We start from the raw sequence: 21,426 nt of genomic DNA on the forward strand, positions 1-21,426 counted from the left end.
CCCCTCGAAAAAAACTATTACCACTTTCGGTTCGGATGATAAACCGAATAGGTTATTTAGCATATATTTCTTAATTCTTATGGCTATTTTCTAGGCGAAGTAACAAACATGGACGATATCACGTATTGTGTAACCACATCAGATAAGAGTCGGATGATAACCAGAACAGATTGTCAAATATTTCTTATGGTTATTTTGTATGCTCGTTCTCAGATGCTTGAGCAGTATTCTTATAAATTTAATGTATCCAGCTGTCACTGAAAACAGGTCTATAGCATAAATAAATCGTAACTGAACTTACTCGAACGCTTTTTTTTTTAACCATTATTTTTTACATTCAATTATATTTGGACCATTAAACAAAAACCATTTATGAATTATTATTGAAGTAGTTATCATAATGAGTAAGGTTTGAATGTCGTTTGAACCATTTTCGTAACCATTATTTTTTATTAGGGAACCAATTCGCGATATATTCCACATAAAGTTGATCGATGTTACAAAACCATTCATGGACCTTACTGACTACCATAACCATTACCATTAAAGTTCTCAAACTATAAGTTAAAAGGTTCTAATATAGTTCTCTTTCCGAAAATGTATGGAGAAAACAAGAATTTGGAACGGTAATGGTTCTTTTTTTTTTTTATCCATTTAATTTATTTGTAAGGCTCAACTGTTAATTAAAACTCTACGGAGCCAAGAGTCAAAAGAATGAATAATTACAATTCATTTGAATTATTAAAACTAATCTGATCCGGTGCCCGAACGTGAAGAGCTGGGACGTAAGGTCTTCCTGGGCGGTGAATTATCATTGGCATACTTCTGTTGTTTCTGCTGTTGCTTCAGCAGCTTTGTATGCAGTTGAACGTGCTCAGTCCAGTTTCCAATCTTTTGCTGCTTTTGCGGTTGGTAGTGTAATAACGGTTGCTTCTGCTGCTGCTGGTTGTGTTGATTGTTCTGCTGTTTTCCGTGATCCAATTCAGCTTCCAGTGTTGTACCGATTTCTTCTTCTTCTTCTTCCTCCTCCAGCATCTCTATTTCCAAATCTATTGCCTGCTTCTCGACATTGTCTGGCGAACTCGTTCCTGCGAGAACGGCAGCGAATGTGTTTTTCCCGTCTTCTTTTTTTTCGACACCTGCTCCTGTGTCTCTTGTTATTTTTACGTTCCTCCTTCCGCAAGACTTTTTTTGATGTCCCTCTTGTCCACAAGCAAAGCATTTCAATTTATTTCCACTGTAGAAAATTCTTCCTCTTCTGCTAAGGAAGTAGAGCGCTGGTGGAATTTCTTTCTCCACATCCATGTAAATTCCGCGGACACCAGTGAACAAATCCAGTTGATATTCGGGTGGATACTTTTCCCGCACACAGCGCTTAATCTTCCCAAATTTGATTAGTTCAGCAGCAAGATCACGATCGGATACCTCCGGCGGTAGGTCAAACACCCGTACGTATTGAATGTTACAACCCGCTACCGACATGCAAACCTCCACTTGTGTTCCATTAGAATAATGGAACGTTTGCCTTTCATCGTTTACAAGAGAGGGCTTCCCTCATGCCTTCCTCGGACTTGTATTTAATGAATACCGTCCTCTCCTCAGCATTCTTATACGCCGTGTCCATTTTTCCCTGATCACCGGTGAGGCCTTTCACGAAGCGGACCATCTCCGGTAGAGTTGGTTGGGCAGCATTATTCGGGAATATGAAAGCAATGGTATTCGTGACGGCTACTACACTCGACATTTCACCGTACTGGATAGCTATCAAAAGCAACCGAAAAAACAACGCAGCGATCGAACAAAACGTCTATCGGCAATGAGATCTAATCTTCAACTGGGTAATGGTTCTTAACAACCCATTATTTGTAAGGTCCAGTTCCAAAAAACCATAATTCATAAGGTTGAAACTTTATCATTAAACGTTCATGTAAAGTTCCATAACCATTTCAGTTAAAGTTTAGCAGGGATTATAAACAATTTTTAACCATTTTAGGTAAGGTCAATTTATGGTTCGCGTTTATGCGGGTAGCTTATTGAACGATAGTCATGAGAAAATCGAATCTCTCGTTCAGTTTTTGACAGCAACAAAAAGGGAGAGTTTGATGCAAATTCAAAATTACCCAACATTAAGTAAAAAGAACTTAAATTTAGGGTAATTTTTTTCTCTGTGTAGACCCTCTTCAGTTTGACACATCCCTGCGCACAGCTTTTCAGTTTATCGTTTTTATCGTTTCGATCCCGGAGCTGCCCGCGTTCATGTTTTTGTTTTGTTTTTGTTTCCCAATTCCAACAAACCGTTTGCCAGTTACTGTCATGTTTTTCTCGAGTTTCTCGAGTTTCTCTTTCGTTAGTTTTTCCGCGCAGATTCCATCGTTATTTCAGTGCCAACATTTCAAAGGGCCGTAAATGCTTTTGTAAACAATGGCTTAAGCCGTCAATTTCTCGCGAATAAAAGCTCACTCCTCCAAAATAACAATGCTAACTGGTAGAGGAAACATACCTCTACCTGTTTGTGTCATTATTTTTTATGGGTGAGCTTTTATTCTCGAGAAATTGACAGCTAAAGCCATTGCTTACAAATGCAATTACGCCTTTTTGAAATGTTGGCAATGATTTTTCCATCCAGAAAAAAAGACCTCGAACTTGAACGGGATATGTAAATATAAATAAAACAACAGTGTGCTTGAAAAATCGATATCTTGCTCGCGCGAAAATGTCCACGGACAGTGCCTACGAGTTAATTGGCGATTTGGTGCAGGAACTGGGCCGCGAATCGGGTGGCAAGCCGTCGGTTTCGGCGGTGAAAAAATGCAAATCCGTAGCATTTGGGATTTTGCTGGGGAAGCAGCCAGCAGCAGTGGCCAAAGGTGATGAGAGCGCTTTGGAACGGCGCTTGATCCAGGAGGAGCCGGTCGAGATGTTACACTGTCACCTGTTCCACATGCAGCTGAGGACCCGGTATCGATTCCAGAAACGACGGTGCGATCGATTCGAACGGTTGCTGAACGAGTTGAAACTGGAACGGAAGGAGGAGAACGAAGGGTTGCAGGATCAGAGGGAGATTTTGCAGTTTTTGCTATTGTTGAGGGATTCGGTTCCGGATGGGGGAGAACTCGAAGATGAGGTATTTTGGTAGGGCATAATTGGAAAGGTTTTAGATTAATGATTGACACTAATTTCAGCCCTTTTCTCTGGCTGGAGACATGATGCCATCGAAGCACCTGGGGCCTTATCCGATCTTCCGGCCAGATGACTTCCGAGCGGATTCGAAGAGAATCAATGCTTATTATAAAGACAGAGCTTCCAATCCTTACTGTTTGAAGAAATCGGGAATGGTCTTCTCGGAAAATGTAACCAGCTTGATGGAGGCCACGGATAGGGAATCCATTAAGAGGAAAATTTTGCCGCAGATTAAGAGCACCCATTTCAGTGACCCGATGGCGGAGTTGGTCAGCTATCAAGGACCGTTCCGTTACAACATGATGAAGGGAGTGGTCGAGGACGATGAGCAGCTGCTGACCAGTTTTGAGATCATTCCGGGAGATTCTGTCGAAACACAGACGGTCGCTGTGAGCAGTCAAAGGGAACAGAATTTCAACTTTAATTGGGAAAACCTGGGCAATCGATTCGTTCCAGTTGAAAGTCCATTTGCATCCGAGTGCAATGCGGTTTTGCATTTGAAAGCACTGAATGCGGATCATCGAGGTGGAGAATCGAATCAAATTCGGATAGTACGCAATGATGACTTTCTGGGAGATGTGAAGTTCCTGCTAACCGGAACCAGTTCCCGGTGCTTCCAGTATGGGGAGGGTAATCGGTTCCTAATGATGGGGAATTTCACCGTCGATGGCATCTCCCCGTTGACTATCAAAGGAGTGATAGATCAGTTCGTGGAACTGGGAACCTGTTTCAGAAGGCTGCAGAAGATGACCAGGAAAAATCCATATAGTCATGCAATGATCTTGGAGGGGTTCGTGTTTAAGGCGTTTTGTGACTGCGTGGAGCGGATTCTGCGCTGCTTCCAGATCGTGGTCAATAGCTACGAGGGGCGATCTTTGCTACAGTTGCAGCGAAAAATTGAACCCATGAAGAAGCAGATTTTGGCGTTGGCCAAGTTTTGTGGCATTCATCCCAATTGTGAGTGGTTGAGGTGGAGGGTTTATGAAGACAGTGTTGTGCTAATAGTGGATTGATCTGTTTCAGACGAAAGCGACAAAGATTTCCCCACCGGGTCAGTCTTTCTGGATCACTTATACAAGGAAATTATCTACATCACCAGTGGGGATGTTTCTTCGTTCCTGCTGCACATCCTGAAGCACTGCTGCTACGCGTATTTTCTAATATTTCAGCAGTGGCTCTTTGGCGGCCAGCTGCGAGATCCCAGCGGCGAGCTGTTCATCTACTTTGTGAACCATTATCGGCCGAAGACGAAGCACTTTTTCGATAAGGCTTTTCTGATCCGCAGGCAGACGGTGCCGGGATTTCTGAAGGGGTTCGAGGAGGACATTCTGCTGTGCGGGAAGTACACGATGCTGCTGAAGGCGTTCAAACCGTCGGTAAGTGGGTGGGAAATTGACCAAAAAAAGACAAGCTCTGATAATTTTTCCTCTTCTACAGCACCCGATCTTCTCGCTGAAAATCCCCAAGTTGGAGGTATGCATCTCGTACCCGGCGGTTAATCGCTTGCGAAGCCGCTGGCTTCAGTACGTAGCCAAAGCGCGGGACATCTGCGGCGCTCCGGTGTCCGTTCGGGAGCTCTACGAACAGAAGGAGCACGAACGGGAGGAATTCTTCCGCCTGGTGGAGGCCAACTTCCGTCGCAGCATGGACCAGTGGCGCCTGGATCAGGATGCCGAAGCACTGGTACTGCGCAAGAGGAAGGAACGCCAGATGGAGGAACTGCTGGAGCATCTGAACGAGATCCGGGAGAGCAAGCTGGCGGCGAAGAAGCGGGAAGTGGAACTGGAGGAAAAGTATCAGCACCAAGGATTGGAGTTTGAGAACCGAAGGTTGATGGCGGAGAATTTGGAGAGGGAGAAGACGGTTGAAGGGTACAGGGAGTTGAACAGGATGATGGATGAAAAGGTGGAGAAGGCGGAGAAGGAGGTGGAGCGGTTGAAAGTACAGCTGACCGGAGTGGCAGGGTCCGGCGGGGAGAGTAGTGACTTCGAATCGTGCATTGGGAGTGCGACGGAGGATGATGGTGGGTCGGTGTATGAAGACGCTCAGAAGAGTCCGCTGAGTGACCAGACTGGCGATCGAACGCTCATGGAGAATCCGCAGGGGATCACGGAGAGCGATGTGGTCAATTGCAATGATGTGATTAGTGAGATTGAACGAAACAGGCAGAAGGTTTTGGGATCGAATTTGGGTGAATACTTGGCGGAGGATCATGAGAATGCCAATGTGGAGGCGATCAAGGAAACGGCTTCGGCTGGGCTGAGACAGTTGACCGAGGCGCAGAGGAACAAGATGAAGATTTTGACGGAGGAGTTTGATTTGCGGGGAGGAGCGGGGAAGGATGTTGATGTGAATAGTAATCAAACGGAGGATCGGCACCGAAATCGACAGAGGATCTTGATCAGTGACTATACCAGTCGGGAAGGCAGGGAGGATGGGGAAGAGAAGCCCAAGGAGAGTGGTGAGTTGACGGAGTTGCAGAAGAATCGTATGAAAATCATGAGCCACGCGTACAATGTGCTCGTGGACGATCATGACCGTGGTTCCAAGAAGGATAGAAAGCCGGAGATGTTCTTGAATCTGGACACGGATCGTGCGAAAAATCGCCGCCGGATTCTGGAATGTGAGTATAACATCGTTACCGGAGCGCAGAACTTTGCCGATACGCCGATGTCGGTCGACAGCGATACGGCTAGCGAGGATATTCAGGTACCGGCGATCGTGATCGATGATGTCCCGCAGGATGTGAATGCAAATCCGATCTTGGGGGAGGATGGGAAATTGAAGTTGGACACGATTGCAGCGCGGGAGAAGTTCAACGAGAGTCGATTTGGCGTACCGGACACGGCGGTCTTGGGACAGGAAACGCCGGAAAGTGGTTTGAACACTGCCGGACTTCACGCTAGGCAAGGCTTTGAGTTTCCGGTGGTCAGGAAGAGTTGTTCGGAACTGGAGATTGCTTCGGAAGTGAGTTGCGAGGAGGATGAGATATACAGGGAGTTTGTCGAGGCGTTGAAGAAACGTGACATGAACTTGTGCGAATTGGCAAGCGTTAAGAATGACCTGGGGAGCATCTCGGAACTTATGGAGATGGACAGTGAGCTGAGGAGCGTGGACGTTTTGACGGTGACGCGATTCCTGCAGAGTTCGTTGGTCATTCCGCTGAAAGCGCACATGGAGATTGTGAACAACGAGATCCTGAAGATGTGCTTGAATGATCTGGATATTTTGGGTCACTTTGAAAGTTTGAGAAACTACTTCCTTCTGATGGATGGCGAATTCTCCTGCTATGTATGTGACAACTTGTTCAAGATGCTCGAAGGGGTGCGCCAACCGGATGAGTTACTGAACTACCAGACGCTTCATACGATCTTGGATTCGGCGCTGTGTTCCAGCGCTGCAGGAGCGGATAAGAATGCAGATCGGTTGTCCTTCAACGTGGAACAAATTCCGGAACGCTTCGATCTCTACCATCCGAATGTGGTCAGCATGTTGAATCTAAGCTACCGCGTGGAGTGGCCTCTGAATTTGATCTTGAACCCGGAAACCATAGAACAGTACACGAACATCTTCAAGTATCTGGTAAAGGTGCGTCGGGTTAGTTTCGTTCTGGGAAAATCGTTCCAACTTCTCAAGGAAGCGCACAAACAGCATGGGAAGCTGATCCTTCACTCGCCACAGTACAGCCGTGTTCAACTGATCTCGCACAAACTGTCGCACTTGGTGAATGCACTGAAGAATTACATCACCAGCAGTGCCCTGTTGGCCTCCTGGGAGACCTTTCGCAAGGACCTGGAGTCCGCAGAATCGATGGAGGATCTCTACCGCAAGCATACCAGCTACATCAAGAGGATTCTGTTTCTGTGCTTGCTGAACAAGAAGAGCGTCGAGTTCTACAACAACGTGGAGGAGATCTTCAAGGTTGTGCTGCGGTTCTACAAGCATCTGAAGTCGAAACCGTGGAAACCGCAGGATAAAACTAATCCCAGCTCGCCGTACGTGCACCCAAAGTACGCCCAGATCCTGGAAGACGAAAGCGACTTCGAGAAGTTGATCAAGTACACGATCTACCTGGGCAACAAGATGTACGATCATGGCTATCATAAGGAGATTTACGAATTCATCTACGTGATCAACATCAACGGGTACTACGGTCCTGTTGGCGGTCCATCAATGTGAGTGTTCCTATAAACTTTTCCGCACAACTGCAGTAGTGCAGCTTGCTGTTTAAGAGGTGAAGACCGGTAAGTGATTTTCCATTCCTGTTTTACGCTGCTACTTACCGACTCGAATCGAGTGCTGTCGTATTTCGCGATTAGATAAAAATGGTACTAAATGAAACCATCTATTAAGAGTATACATTACCATTGGAGTCTACCCCGTTTGGTATGCAGTCGTTTGGCATAAGAGCATTTTCAGGTCAAATAGCAAAACAAATTGAAATTCAGATTTGACCTTCTCTGATTTGTATGAACTTGGCATAATTGTTTGGTATAGGCAATGATTTATGTTTAAGCTAAAATTCGGTCGTTGGAATCTCGCAAAAAATTTCAAAATGGAGCATTCGATATTTTTTAACAAATCATAACTCGAAAACGTCCCTTCCAATCGAAGTGACGTCTGAAATAAAGTTGTAGGAAAAAGTAATTGCTTTTCAGGAAAACTGATTTTGGCTAAAAGTGATAAGTGGGGTAACATCGGTCTTGTCCAATGACGTCAGCATTAGGGAGGTAGTCAAATTTGATAATAAAAGATTTGTGATGAGCGTCAAGTCTTAAAATTCCACAGGGCGATTCGAGAACTTCGATCCTGCTAGCATCACTAACGAAAGCCACATCAAGTAATCTCTCATTCACATTACGTACATCCTGTATCTGCTGGAATCCACACGCAAGGACGGACTGCGTCAACGCGATTTCTTGTTCCGAGGAAGCGTTGATTGGGATGTAAGGGTTCATTTCGGCATCAAATTCCCACACGTTATAGTCACCAAGGGCGATGACAGTGTCCGTAGTTTCAGCAGGTTTCAGCGATATCGCACAATTCAGTGCCAACATTTCAAAGGGGCGTAATTGCTTTTGTAAACAATGACTTTAGCCGTCAATTTTTCGCTAATGAAATCTTACCTCTCCAAAATTACAATACTAGCTGGTAGAGGAAACATTCCTCTACCTGGTGGTGTCATTATTTTTCATGAGTGAGCTTTTATTCGCGAGAAATCAACGGCTAAAGCCATTGTTTACAAATGCAATTACGCCCCTTTGAAATGTTGAACACAGAGTAAATGTCAGGATCGGAGTTAGGTCAGTCGCAACAAATGTAGACCGACTGCATTGGCAGTTATACGCATACACCCGGGAGCAACTGAACAGCTCCAGTGTAATGCTAATGTACCCCGAAAATTCTGGTACTCTGGTTCTGTCAAATCGAATAATGGTGGAGTAAATTTACAATTGGTCTTATTTTTTATCAACTTTATTTTTCCCCGTTTTTAAGTTTTGTGTTTTTTTTTAACTTTTTATAAAAACATTGATATTTTTTTTTAATAGTCTTCCAATCGACTCAGCATGACGGGATCGGAAAATGTCTGTCTATTTATGTGTGTGAGAGAGCACGTAAGACAATTTTCTTATATGTATTTCTCGGCAACCACTCTACCGAATTGAACGCAACAACAACCAAATGAAAGCTACCATGATTCTATAGAATGTTAATTAATAGACTTTCAATCGATTAACTGGTTCCGGATATATGGACGGAACAACACCCTAAAATCCGGGAACTAAGTGATGTTTGTCGGCAACCACATAACCGAAATAAACGAAACCCTTTAATCGGGTTACTGCCCAAGCGATGATGATGAATTTTGATATAATTAAATCGATTGAATTCCAAGATACAATACAACACCAGTAATACGTCTCACTCAAAATTTATTGTTGGTTTGCTTTCGACGTCCACATGAAGTGAAACAAAAACATGTTTTCTGATGTGAAAAAAGTTGTGCCACCAACGATGGCTGACCCCATTGTTTACGTACGGTGGAGACATCTACAATTTGCAAGTGGGTACGTGAAACTAAGGTTTTCTGTCTAGATGCTCGGGGGGTGTACGCATACCACTACTTGCTCTAAACTGTCGGAATGTCGACAATCGTTGTTGTTATTCACATCGTCGTGATTTTGCGCTGGTAAATTTGATGATTTTTTATCACACGGACTATCGTTCTTCGTTTTTCCCGTTCTGTAGACTTGCAAAATTTTACCGGTCGTTAGTGGAAAGTGCAGTTCATTGCGATAATCGTCTATTTGGAGCATATTCCGTGTTGTGAAAACAGTGAAAAAGTTATCTAATCGGACATCCTGTAATGTTTACTGTTGTGTTATACACGCTAACTTCAGCTTACTCACCGGGTGAGTCGATCGTACTCACTTTCGTCCGATGTATCGAGTTGTCAAAAACTGAGTAAACGAGAAATGCCAAACTGAGTAAAAGCCACTCAGTCAGCAAAATCCTGGACTTAGAAAAAATGTCAACCATGTTGGAGGAAACTTCCTAGGAAAAGTTACTGAAAACCGGCTGAAATGTCTTCAGGTAATAAGGTATTGCTTAGGGAAACGGTGTTGAAGCATTTCCTGCTCCGGTAGAACGAATCCGGGGAAGGAAATTACCATTTCCTTAAATAAAAATCAAAACAAAAACACTCACCGCAACTGAAAATATCGCTCAGTCTACGTGAGAACGTAGTTTACTCAAAAGTGAGTCAACATAAGGCTACTCAATTTTGAGTAGCCCTACTTGCCGCTGAGATGAGTACATTCGACTTCGAGTTGACCAGAATAAGCGTGTAAGGCATTTTACGAGACGTTTCGAGTCAGCTTTTTTTCTGTTTACCTATTTTGACGTTTACCAGCGGGCCGATTTGTTGACATACCACGACCAAAATCAAAACAAAAACATCAGACGTAAACAATAACAATGCCTCGAGTGCGTTCGAGTGGGCCGCCAGGAACTGTCATCAAGACGTCATGTAAAATAGCTTGTTGTCGTTATCAGACGCTCTGCAGAATCCAACTCCTCCGTGCGTATTAGAGCATCTCCACTGAGTCAGCTGAGTCAGCATGACTTCCGCCTGTGACCAATACGCTAAACCAGTTAAAGGCGATGAATAGTCCGTCTCCTGCATGGCTTTTTGTGACAGGATGATTCATCTGAAATGCGGCGGGACAAAGTTGAACAAGGCTTTTCTGAATATTGTCCATACTAGCCCAAACTTGCTTTGGATGTGCAACGAGTGCGCGAAACGGCACTCGATGAAAGCTCGCTCACCAGCAAACCACTTTTTGATGGTACTAAAGCAGTAACGGATGACAATGTCTTAATCGAGGTCCTTACTGTCCCTGAACCCACCATCCTAGCGTGAAATCGGAATCAATCGAGAAGCTGGTCAAAGGTTTAGTACAGTGCATGATCCGATTAAGGTTTTGCCGCTAGTTAAAAAAGGATCCGACATCAGTCGTATGAGTTTCATATCGTACAAAATCACATTGGCTCCTAAACTACGTGAAGTAGTTGCTCTTACATCGGATACATGGCCGAAAGGAATTTTGTTCCGTGAATTTGAAGACGGTTCAAAAAACATGTTAATGCCTCATTTGAAAACGCCTGCTATCACCAGGACCTTCCGAGTTCTCAATTCCCATCTCCAGACTAGACCCAGTATGCTGATTCAGAATTGGATGCCGCGTTGTGAATTGGAACGCTGTAAACCAGAACGCACTGTCTGTCGCATTACGGGAGGCCTCGAACCACTCGATCCAGTCGCGCTAGCTGTTTCCCACCACCTGGACCTGTGGCTGAATATGAATCAGGAATCTTCCACCTTGCCTCTACAGACAAGTACAATCAATATATTGACTATACACTGCATGATGCCGATCAAATTTTCAGCAATTCGGACTATGTTAGTCACTGTTATGATTCCTCTGTAACTCCCAATCCTGGGAACCCGGAACGCGCCCTAGAAAGCCCCAGTCCTGCCATCAGCAGCCTTCGTTCATCATAGTCGTTCCGGACCTGCTGTCGGATGTGGAGAGGGGGTCTTCCAACCCACTCACTATGGCGAGTATGCAATCAGACTTGATGATGGTCACTTATTGCCTGATGTATCTGTGATTTCCAGGGAGAGCAGTCGTTCGATTCCTTGCCGCAAGCAGAATTCTGATGTTGAAGAGTACCGCCTAGCTGTATCGGATTGTTGCTACGATGTAATTGTCCTGTGCGAAACGTGGCTCGATTATCGAACGCTTTCCAGTGAAGCCTTCGGTCCTGACTACGAATCCTAACAACAGCCGTAAATCTACTGGTGGAGGTGTCCTTGTAGCTGTCCGTGGCGGGTTGGAAGCAAAGGCCATCGAGTACGATTCATGGAACTATGTGGAGCAGGTTTGGACAGCCATCAATCTGAGTGATTGCACATTATTTCTATGCGCTCTGTACATTCCACCTGATCGAGTCCGGGGCAATGAACTCATCGGTCATCGATACTCATTGTCGGTCAGTTTTCACAGTTATCGAAAGTGCCACTCCAGTTGATGAGATATTCATTTTTAGTGACTTCAATCTGCCAGGCGTTTCGTGGAGTCCAACACATAGCGGATTCCTGTATCCAGATTCTGATAGCTCTACATTTCACACAGGAGCTATTAGCCTTCTCAACAACTGCAGCGCAGCAACGCTTTCTCAATTTAATCATGTAGTCAACGAAAATGATCGTAGTTTGGACAGGGCTCCCTTAATTTCCTCGGCTCCTTGTGCACTAACTAAGCTCGTTCCACATCACCCTCTTCTAATTGTCACTTTTGAGGACAAACTCGCGCGTGATTTCGACGGTTATCGCTGACCACCGTAGCATTTCAAAACATAGGACCTCAGTAGCGACATCTCTCGGCTTCTCGCGGAAAACAAACTTGCTCGCTAACTCTCAAACAATATTGCATAAAAGTTCTATAGAATGTATAGAAACGTCAAAGTGATCCGATGCCAGCACTGCGGCGAGTAGTTCGCGGAACTGATAATATTCAAATCAACCGTTAAATGCGTGAACGAAGATACACAATGAAGTGTTACGTCTGTTTGTTTGTGGTGGCATCATAGATGTATTGTCTAGCATGGTATGGGAGAACATCCTTGATCCAGAGGACGTTGAGGCTGTAGCGCAAACCTTTTCATATGTCATTGACAGACACGTCCGGAAAAGAACTCACCACAAAGTGTCTCACCCTCCCTGGCAGACCAGAGAGCTACGTAGGTGGAAGTCAATCAAAAGAGCAGCATTGAGAAGATTTACGAAGTATCGCACGCTTCCTCTGAAACTACATTATGTGAGGCTGAATCACATGTACCAGCGAGCCAGTCGTGAATGCTTTTCAAGTTTCCAACGAGGCATCCAGCGCAAACCTTTTAGAACTACGTGAACGAGCAACGCAGGGAATCCGGCCTCCCATCGTCTATGGAATTCAACGGAGAAGTTGCTGCCACCGTTCAGGATATATGCCGCCTTTTTTCCGGCAAGTTTGCCAGTGTATTCACTAATGAGATACTAACTGACGAGCATATTAACCTGGCCGCCAGGAACGTTCCAGTAAATGATCGAACGCTGGGTGCAATTGATGTTAATGCTGAGATGATTTCTAAGGCCGCGACTCTGCTCAAGTCATCCTTCAATCATGGACCTGATGGAGTTCCATCTGTATTTTTGAAGAGACATGTTGCTAGCTTGTTAATTCCGCTTTATCGCCTGTTCCGAATGTCTCTCTCCAGTGGCATATTTACATTTTGCTGGAAATTTGCGCACATGTCGTCCACAAAAAAGGAAGGAAACGAGCTGTGGATAACTATCGAGGAATTACATCGTTAAGCGCCGTTTCGAAGCTATTCTAGCTAGTGATAATGAAACCGTTTCCATCCCATTGCAAGCAGTATTTGAGTGCTGATCAACGTGGGTTTACTGTCGGCCGCTCTACAATCACCAATGTGCTGTGTCCAAGGGGTGAGACAGCTTTACTTTGAATTGTTTTTTTTTGCAGCGAGTAGCTCGCGAGTAACTCAATGTACCTCAAAATTTAATGGACGTTCATAGATTTTTCTCTGTGTTTAATCCTTGGCTTACTCCGTTTACCGCCTTCACATATTAGGCGTCAGTTTTGTTTGTAAACAAAATAGAATTCTCGCATCACTTTTCAATAGGTTCTATCTACATTGATCGATTTTCTTCATCGACTTTCTCTTTGGATCGCCACGGCCGTGGATATTTTCGACACACTGATCGATGGAAGAAGCAGCAATATTTTCGATAGCAATGACTTGCGAAATTGAACAGTCGTTTGTAGTATGGTTAACGAGAGTTGCTGTTCTTTCGGAGGGCGGCTGAGGGTTGACGCTCTAGCGCGCGTAGGTGTGGGTTCGACCACGAAAGCTTTTGCGGGAGTCGTCATACTGGGACAATGCGGAGAATAGCATCTTCCAGCACAGAACTGAAAAAATCTACAGCATCATTGACTAGCGGCGATTCGATAAATTGCGAATAAATGTCCGCAAGCACATTGTTCAAAGCAGCGTTATCATTCCGGCGAAAGTCCAGAGAGTAGCACTCAGATGGCGGCGTATAAACAATCGGAGTAGGTAACCTGAATGACACGACGAGATTGGGATGGTCAGCATCTAGACCGATCAGTGGCTTGGCCGGCAAAAAAAGTAGAAGTGCCCGGTAATGTGGAATCATTTGTCAGGACAAGATCTTGCAAATGTCCGGTTCGGTTTGGAAAAGTGTTTACTTGAGTAAACCTGTGTAAGTTAAATCCGTCCAAAAGAGCACAGCGATAGCAGTGGGTCAATGAATGGTGTGCCGCTGTCGGTGAAGCGACACTGCAAACCAGCTTGGTTGTAGTCACCAAATAGGAGAGCGTGAACGAAATCGAGCCTAACGATTCCACATGCTCACGTATGATCGTGACTGGAAATGAGCGTGGTGCTTAGGTAGCTAGTTAGTCTCGTTGAGACAGCAATCAGAGAGCCTCCACCGCGCGAGTTTTGGCTGTTTAGGGGAGATGGAAAGTGTTCCAAAAAGTTGCGATGAATAGATCCGGTCATCCAGCCACGTTTCCGTAAGTACGATCAAATCATATTCAGCCTCAGCAACAGTCAAGAATAACGAGTCGATTTAAGTCCTCAGCCCACGCACGATCCCGGGAGCTGGAAACCGTATGTAATTTAGGTACCGAAGTTCAGAATTGCAATCTAGAGTTGTAGGCCGAAAGCCCCCGATTTGTGTTGTTGTTTTGCTTGACAGCAGCTTTTCGGCTTCCATAGGTTGCTGTGATGCGAAAAGTGAGAAAGCAAATGACAGTGATCTTGCTCACTGAGCAACTTGAGCTTCTCGAGGTGCCTCAAATGCAATTCTGAAATTGCTCATGGTTAGGAGCTGTCTTGCCCCTTGGCTGTGTCTCACATCGTATACACTGAACCAAAACATCCTCCTATCATTGAATGAAAACTGATTCGCTTGCGCCCTTTAACAATATGCTGTCGAATTCTGGATGATTATCTTTTGGTTGAATTTCTCAGCAGATGATGAAGGTTCATATGATTATCATTTAATTTTAGTATGAGATTTGCATCAAAACTGATTGTTAAAAATTCAGAGCTTAGGGGATAATAATTTGCGAATAGAATTGTGAACACAAGCTTTTAAAATGTTTTTAGGCTTAAAACCGCGTGTGAATTTGCTTCATAAATGTGTGTAAAATATACAACATTCAGAGGACAATAATTAGCGAACAGGGTTACAAGAACAAGCTTTTCAAATGAATTGAGACTGAAAAATGAAGGTGAAATCAAATGATTATTTTAATATTTTATTTTGAATTTCTCCGTTAGTACTAGCCCTGATTGCGTCAAAAGAAATTTGTCATTCATGACGCAATCAGAAATAGCCCAGAAAGCTTGAATACATATACTAAATAAAGTAAATTTTTTTTATTCATAATCATTATACGTATACAATTTTCTTCTTAACGTTAAATAATTCTGTATTTTTTCTAAAGCGACTGGAGGGCCATCATATATATCAATATTTAACAAATAGTATCCTTTTTGCTTATCTCCTACAATATAAGCCTGATAATGTTCATCAAAGCTTTTAACTGACCATTGTGAAACAACAACAAAATAATCTTCTTTAATTTTAATAATTTCAACGATTTGATAGATCTCGACATCTGAACTTAAAGAAACTGTCAGGAAGTTTCCAGCTCTATACAATTTATTTCGATACGTTAGCGTATCACTAGAAAAAATGTAATCATGCTCTGCTAGGGGTTTTTCAAAAATCAGCTCTGTGAAATAATCTTTTTCACTCCAACGGTTCAAGCTGAATTTTCCATTTATGTATGTTTTCAAAAATGTTTCATTGATTATATCGTACGTGAAAAACAAAGATGCTTTGATACACATTGTGTAGCAAATATTCTTTCTTGAAGAAGTATTGTTAAAATATTGTTTGAAGTCTCTATGGTGTGCCTCGTGCCTGAAACATGACATTTTTTTCAGAGGACCACTGTTTCTTATAATTCTAGGATAGTGTAACAAAAAATGCTGTTTTGGCTTCAAATGCTGATCGAAAAGTGTTGTATATAACATATGGTGCTCAGTAATTACATCTTTTAACAAATTCAAGTCCTCGTTCGAAAAAGAGGGAAGATTAATTAAATCAATCAGTTTTAACAAAGTTATAGCAAATTTCCAAACCGGATCGTTCAAGGGAACAAACGGTCCAACTATAAAGGAAAAGAAGTTTGCGAAAACCGCCATTTCGCTAGCTGTCATTCGCAAAATTACAGTTTTTTTCTTCTGAGATTTCATGTATGTTTCATCAATATCTGGCATTCGACTTAAACCTTGCTCTAAGCGGTAGTTGTTCAGTTGTTTTCGTCTGCTGTTAATTTGAACAAGAGTGCACATTTTTTTTATATATATGCAATAATTAAGCACTTCAGTGAAACCAAATTAGCACACTCCAGAACTATAAAAGTCGTGCATAATGTCAGCATAGAAGTTTGAAACAGTATGAAATGATTCTAGGGAGTTGAATAATGATTCTCCAGTCAATCCTGACACTGATTGTTTCTGCTGTACATCTATGTTATAATTATCAACATCTCGAAGACTATCTTCATGCTCCACTATATCGAATCATAAATAATCTTTGGTTCTTCGGCAGAATCTACAGTATAAATTAGCGGTGAAGGATCCCGAAAACTTCAACATTTGATGCAAACCAAGATTATCACCTTGAACTAACATAAGTGGAAAATGGACGCGATACTCGTGGTTCCTCGTATTGATCACAATTCCATTAGATTCAATTTCCTTAAATGTGTCTATGACGTGTCCTATCAATTTATCAACTCCATGTTGTGAAATGTCAATTTTTTTTATAGCTCCAGCAACGAAAATGTTTGACAATTTCGCAGTGTAAGAAGTTGGTAGTGTTGGAAAACTGTAATAAAGGGCACAAATTGAATGCCTTTTATTATGAGCGCTAAGTGGATCGTTTATCTCGAATTCATCACTATAAAAAAATATTGGAATGATGATTTTCTCAGGACATTTAGCTTCAACAGTTTTAAACAATGCCCCATTAACAAAATTTTCGAGTCTCGCAGATTTTTGTAGGTTTTCCATATGTTCTAATGTTTTTTCTAAAACATTTCCTAGCTCAAAAATTTTTCTTATTTGATATTTTACATTACTCATGGTCAAATACGTTCTTTTTTCAGGAGTTTCTACATTTCTATCACTGTATAACTACTTTATCGATATGGATTACATAAACATTAGGTTTCTTGTACATATCAGCTTCTTCTAAATACTTGAATAATTTATGTTCAGTATCAATAAATTCGAAAATATTTGATTTTTTTCGCACATACATATCAAATACATATTGTTGTTGTACATCCTGTGATGTTGGTGCTGCTGTACTGATTAGCCGTCCTATATTTGAATACACGGAATGTACGCCTTTCAAAATATCTGTTACATCCTTGCGATTGAAGTTTCTTTTCCTGTGTAGATCGATGACGAAATTGATAGCTAGACGATCCAAACTGCTTAGAGAATTCTGCAAGTGCATGGTGGCAGTCTGCGTGGATGTTGATGGTAGAGTCAATTCATTGTCACCGGTATCCTAAAATTTAAAGTAATAGTTAGCAACTAGTCAATGGTAAGACATTTGAATAAATTGTACCATTCTTTCTTCAGCTTCTTGATATTCATTTTTCGATTGCTTAGAAGTTCGTGGATTTTGATCTACTTGCTCCATTCTTTCGAGTAGATGTGATTTCAAATGGCGCCGAAATTTGTAAAACGATGATAGTACTTGAAGGCAGCATTCAAAAGTACATTTCAATGTATAGGGTTTGTTCAAATTGTGGTTTTTAAGGTGTGCAACATATTCGTTAGTGGTAGAGAAATCCTGCAGACAATTTTCTACGAAACATTTGATCATTCTAGTCGACTGCAAACTTTTTTTATGCTTTCTATGGCTTTGTATTGTGCAGGAGCACGGATGTCATACAGGATTTCTTCCAAACTAAACCACACCAACTTCGAAATTTTTGAGAATGGTAACTTAAAAATGTTGCACATTTTGACTACAATATCGACAGCTCGAGCAAGTGTTTTGACGTTGTATTCAATTTGATTATAAATGACGTAGTAATCCCCTGTAAATGATTGATAATTATTCCCAATCACGACTAATTTGGGGTGAACTGGTATTTTGTGATCAGTGTATCCTTTAAACAAATCACGACTAGCTGTTTTAGCTTCATCTATACTGCTTGCGAAAACGAGCACATCTTGCTGTGCTGTTAAAATAGCAGGCTTGAACGTTTTTGTTGTCTTACACGGTTGTACACAGCAGTTCAGAAGTATCATCGTGCAACAAATGAGCGTATCTGTAAATACAAAAAATATATAAATCGTTATAAATTCGTTCTTTTTTTGTAAATTATAATTTTACCTTCTGTAGCATCCGGGCGAAGCATGTGCTCCAGGATCGACAGGGAATGTTGATCTTTCACCTTCAGTACTAAGAATGGTTTCAAATTGGAAATAAACTTTGACCATTTACGTATTCCTTCCTCATATCCCATAGAACGGAAATCTTCGTCAATCTGAAAATAGAAATAAAATACTATATTAAATTCGTACTATAAAAATACATGCAAGGATATATAAGAGCGTATGTTACAAATATTTAAACCCAGTTTTTGCAAAACTGAAATAAAGCCTTTTTAGTAAATTCATTTTCATACCTTCATTTGTACAACGAAAAAATCTAAATCCTGTGGGATAGGAGGGAATTGAAACTCACATGATGAATTAAGTTACAGTTTGTGTTAAGCATCAATTTTTTTTTGTTTTGTAATATACTTGTGGCGCTTGTTATATTTTGACATAATCGATGTAACAGAAGAAAGACATAAGTCTTAAGTTACAAAATATAAGTCAATAATTAAATAAATAAATAAATAAGTAGAAATCGTTTGCGGTATATTTTTAATAAACTAAAAACAATTAGCTATATTTTGGCAAATTATGAAAAAAATATGGAAAAGAAAGCAATTTGGAAGACATCCTTAATGAAAACAACAGATGTTTTTATACAAATCCAATAAAAAAGGTAGGTGATATGCAGGATGTAATTTCTAGGACGAAAATTAAGTCAAAAATTTTGCTTACCAACTGAAATCCAAACTTTTCAGCATAAAGCCTATATTTTTTTAGTATTTCTTCACTTTGGAGTTGTTTGAGTTGTTTGACACCCCGCATAGAAAAATACCATTTCTAGAACAGTTCAAACTTCACTGACACCTTACTAGCTATGTTAACTTTTCACAAAATAGTTTTGTTATGGTTTATGGAATGTAATAAACATTAAAGAAACACTACTTTCAACTGTTACAGTTTCTGGTATGTTTCAGCTAAATTTTGTTACGGTTGATCAACTATACTGAACTGTTACAAAACATTACGAATAAAAGTTGTAAACAACTTGTACAACGCTTACGTGTTTCGATTATGGTTGCTTTATGTTTTTACAATTTGTACAAACAGAAGAAAACGCTTTTGATTGAAACGGTGCTCGTGAGTTCATTGTGTTGTTTTGTTCGTTATTTTATTTTTAAAACCCTTGGTAATATTAGCTTAAAGCATAAAATATTTCTTAAAAGCGCATGCATTTTCTACACAAATATTCAGGGCTAACAGCGGTTTACATGTGAAGGAGATTTCGATGTTGGTGGCTCACATCATCCAAAAAGGAAATCGAAGCAGGTACGTTATGCCGGGGCCTTTTTATCTTCCAGAAATGGAATGGAGTTTGTTTTGCAGGGCAAATTCATTTATCTATTCATTTTATATTAGATCAATAAACATGTTACCAAGAGCAAGGGAGGTGTCCACAAAAAGAAATCTTGTAAATCACATTAAAATTAAAGAACAACCCATGATGGCTGTATTCCGGATAAGCTACGACAGTATTTATTATAACGTCAATAAGTATAGTAATTTATACCATTTCATAGTATATCATGAAGTTAACAACAATGGTTGGTTCTAAACCGTACTACCTTATTCGAAAGTTAATGGAAATAGTTTCACATATCCAACTAGAACCTTTTCTGATGTGGTAAGGCTATAGTTGTTTTGCTAAAAATGTATGAGAAAAAGCGAGATTTCGTATGGTGAACGTTCTTAACCACCCATTGTTCATATGGTTGGGTCTTCGAAAACCTTAATCAATATGGTCAAAACTTTATCTAGGTATGGTTTGATTAAAGTTGACTGAACCTTTCTCATTATGGTTTTCAGAGGAAGATAAACCATTTTTAATGTGGTAATCGTATGGTTGTGATTTATGCGGGACGACTTGCTGAGCTTTGAACCCATTTTTGTAGCACTATGTCCCATGGTGAGTTGTTTAATTCGAGCCACTTCAATGCTTCTGATGATCATCAATATTTTTTTTTCATTTTGTAGTACTGTTTGCTGATGAAGCTCTTCACGCTTAATTCGTTGTCGAGCTGCAGTTTTCAAACGTTTATACGCTTGATGAATGGCTCCTCCTGGATTTTTTCTCTCAGGAGGTGCAGCAGGTATGTAGTAAAATATCTAAAAAGTTAAACGAATGTATTAATTGGGTCCAAACATTCAGTATTCAGTCTTACTATGTCCGACGACTCATGCGCAGGCATGGAAAATCATTTGCACTCATTTAGTGCATTCATTTACATTCATTTGCCCCTAACTTTTTTCATAAACAGAATTCCGCAAAATGATGTATGAAGCTTTTGTAGGTTTTGTTATTAACTACAACATTTGTTAAAAACCTAAATCCGTATCTCTTATGCATGACGAACCAGAGCAAACAGAATCCACTACTGTTTTTCAGTGAATGTATTTTACATTCACTGAAAAACAGTAACGAGTTCTGCTCCCTCTAATTCGTGATGCATAAGAGATACAGATTTGGGTTGCTGGCAAAAGTTGTAGCTAATAACAAAACCTATAAAAGCTCCATACATCATTTTGCGGCATTCTGTTGATGAATAAAGTTAGGGGCAAATGAATGTAAATGAATGCATGAAATGAATGTAAATGATTTTCCATGCTTGCTCATGCGGAAAGCGATGCTTAACGCAATTCATATAGTTTTCCAGAACACTTCTAGAAAGTTTTCGTTTCTGCTGATCTGACTGACTTAATGTATTGTTTAGATGATAATTGGCAATTATCGCAGCAAGCTCCTTCTTGCTGTCGGTGGACAATACCATATTGCTATTTTCAAGAATACGATTGCCGGTGTCCGATTGTTTCAACAATTGTGTCAGCTCGAGTGGAGTGAAGAATGGGCTCGGGGTCACATTTTCAACGTCATCGTCTTCTAATGGTGTGGTACATTGCTTGTTCTTTCCTGATTCTATTCTTTCGATCTCGTTTTTCTGTTTAGGTTTCCTGACTGTGCTTTGTTGGCCAATTTCATCGATTGGGATTGGATGCCCTAATAAAAATTGTATGGTTAATTTGCTTAACGACGTGTTCTGGGTATCATCCAAACCATTTGTGGAATAGTTCAATGATTTGGGTTATCGTTCGTTTATGGTCATTTTTTATTAGGGT

The 21,426-nt window shown here is 41.3% G+C and overlaps 1 protein-coding gene and 1 pseudogene across 2 annotated transcripts in view; one reads left to right on the plus strand and one right to left on the minus strand.

The window, feature by feature from the left end:
• The first annotated feature begins 2,635 nt into the window (after positions 1–2,635).
• The window catches only part of Grip163 (gamma-tubulin complex component 6), a 30,429-nt gene continuing 11,638 nt past the window's right edge, over positions 2,636–21,426 (plus strand). Inside the window, exons 1-4 of one of the 2 annotated variants that reach the window (XR_010517834.1) lie at positions 2,636–3,124; positions 3,183–4,137; positions 4,204–4,556; positions 4,618–7,424. Coding sequence is in view for 1 of the 2 variants with exons in the window: in XM_065226992.1 (XP_065083064.1) it covers positions 2,714–3,124; positions 3,183–4,137; positions 4,204–4,556; positions 4,618–7,359 (4,461 nt within the window). In the remaining variant the exon portion in view is untranslated. Of the gene's footprint in view, positions 3,125–3,182; positions 4,138–4,203; positions 4,557–4,617; positions 8,300–21,426 lie in introns of those variants that run through there. The other variant, XM_065226992.1, reaches the window with a different exon arrangement.
• Positions 16,412–17,921, minus strand: LOC135704756 (uncharacterized; annotated as a pseudogene).

The sequence above is a fragment of the Ochlerotatus camptorhynchus genome, unplaced genomic scaffold (assembly GCF_037179485.1).
Source record: "Ochlerotatus camptorhynchus isolate MF236.1 unplaced genomic scaffold, CSIRO-AGI_Acam_v1.1 ptg000022l, whole genome shotgun sequence".
Taxonomy (NCBI): domain Eukaryota; kingdom Metazoa; phylum Arthropoda; class Insecta; order Diptera; family Culicidae; genus Ochlerotatus; species Ochlerotatus camptorhynchus.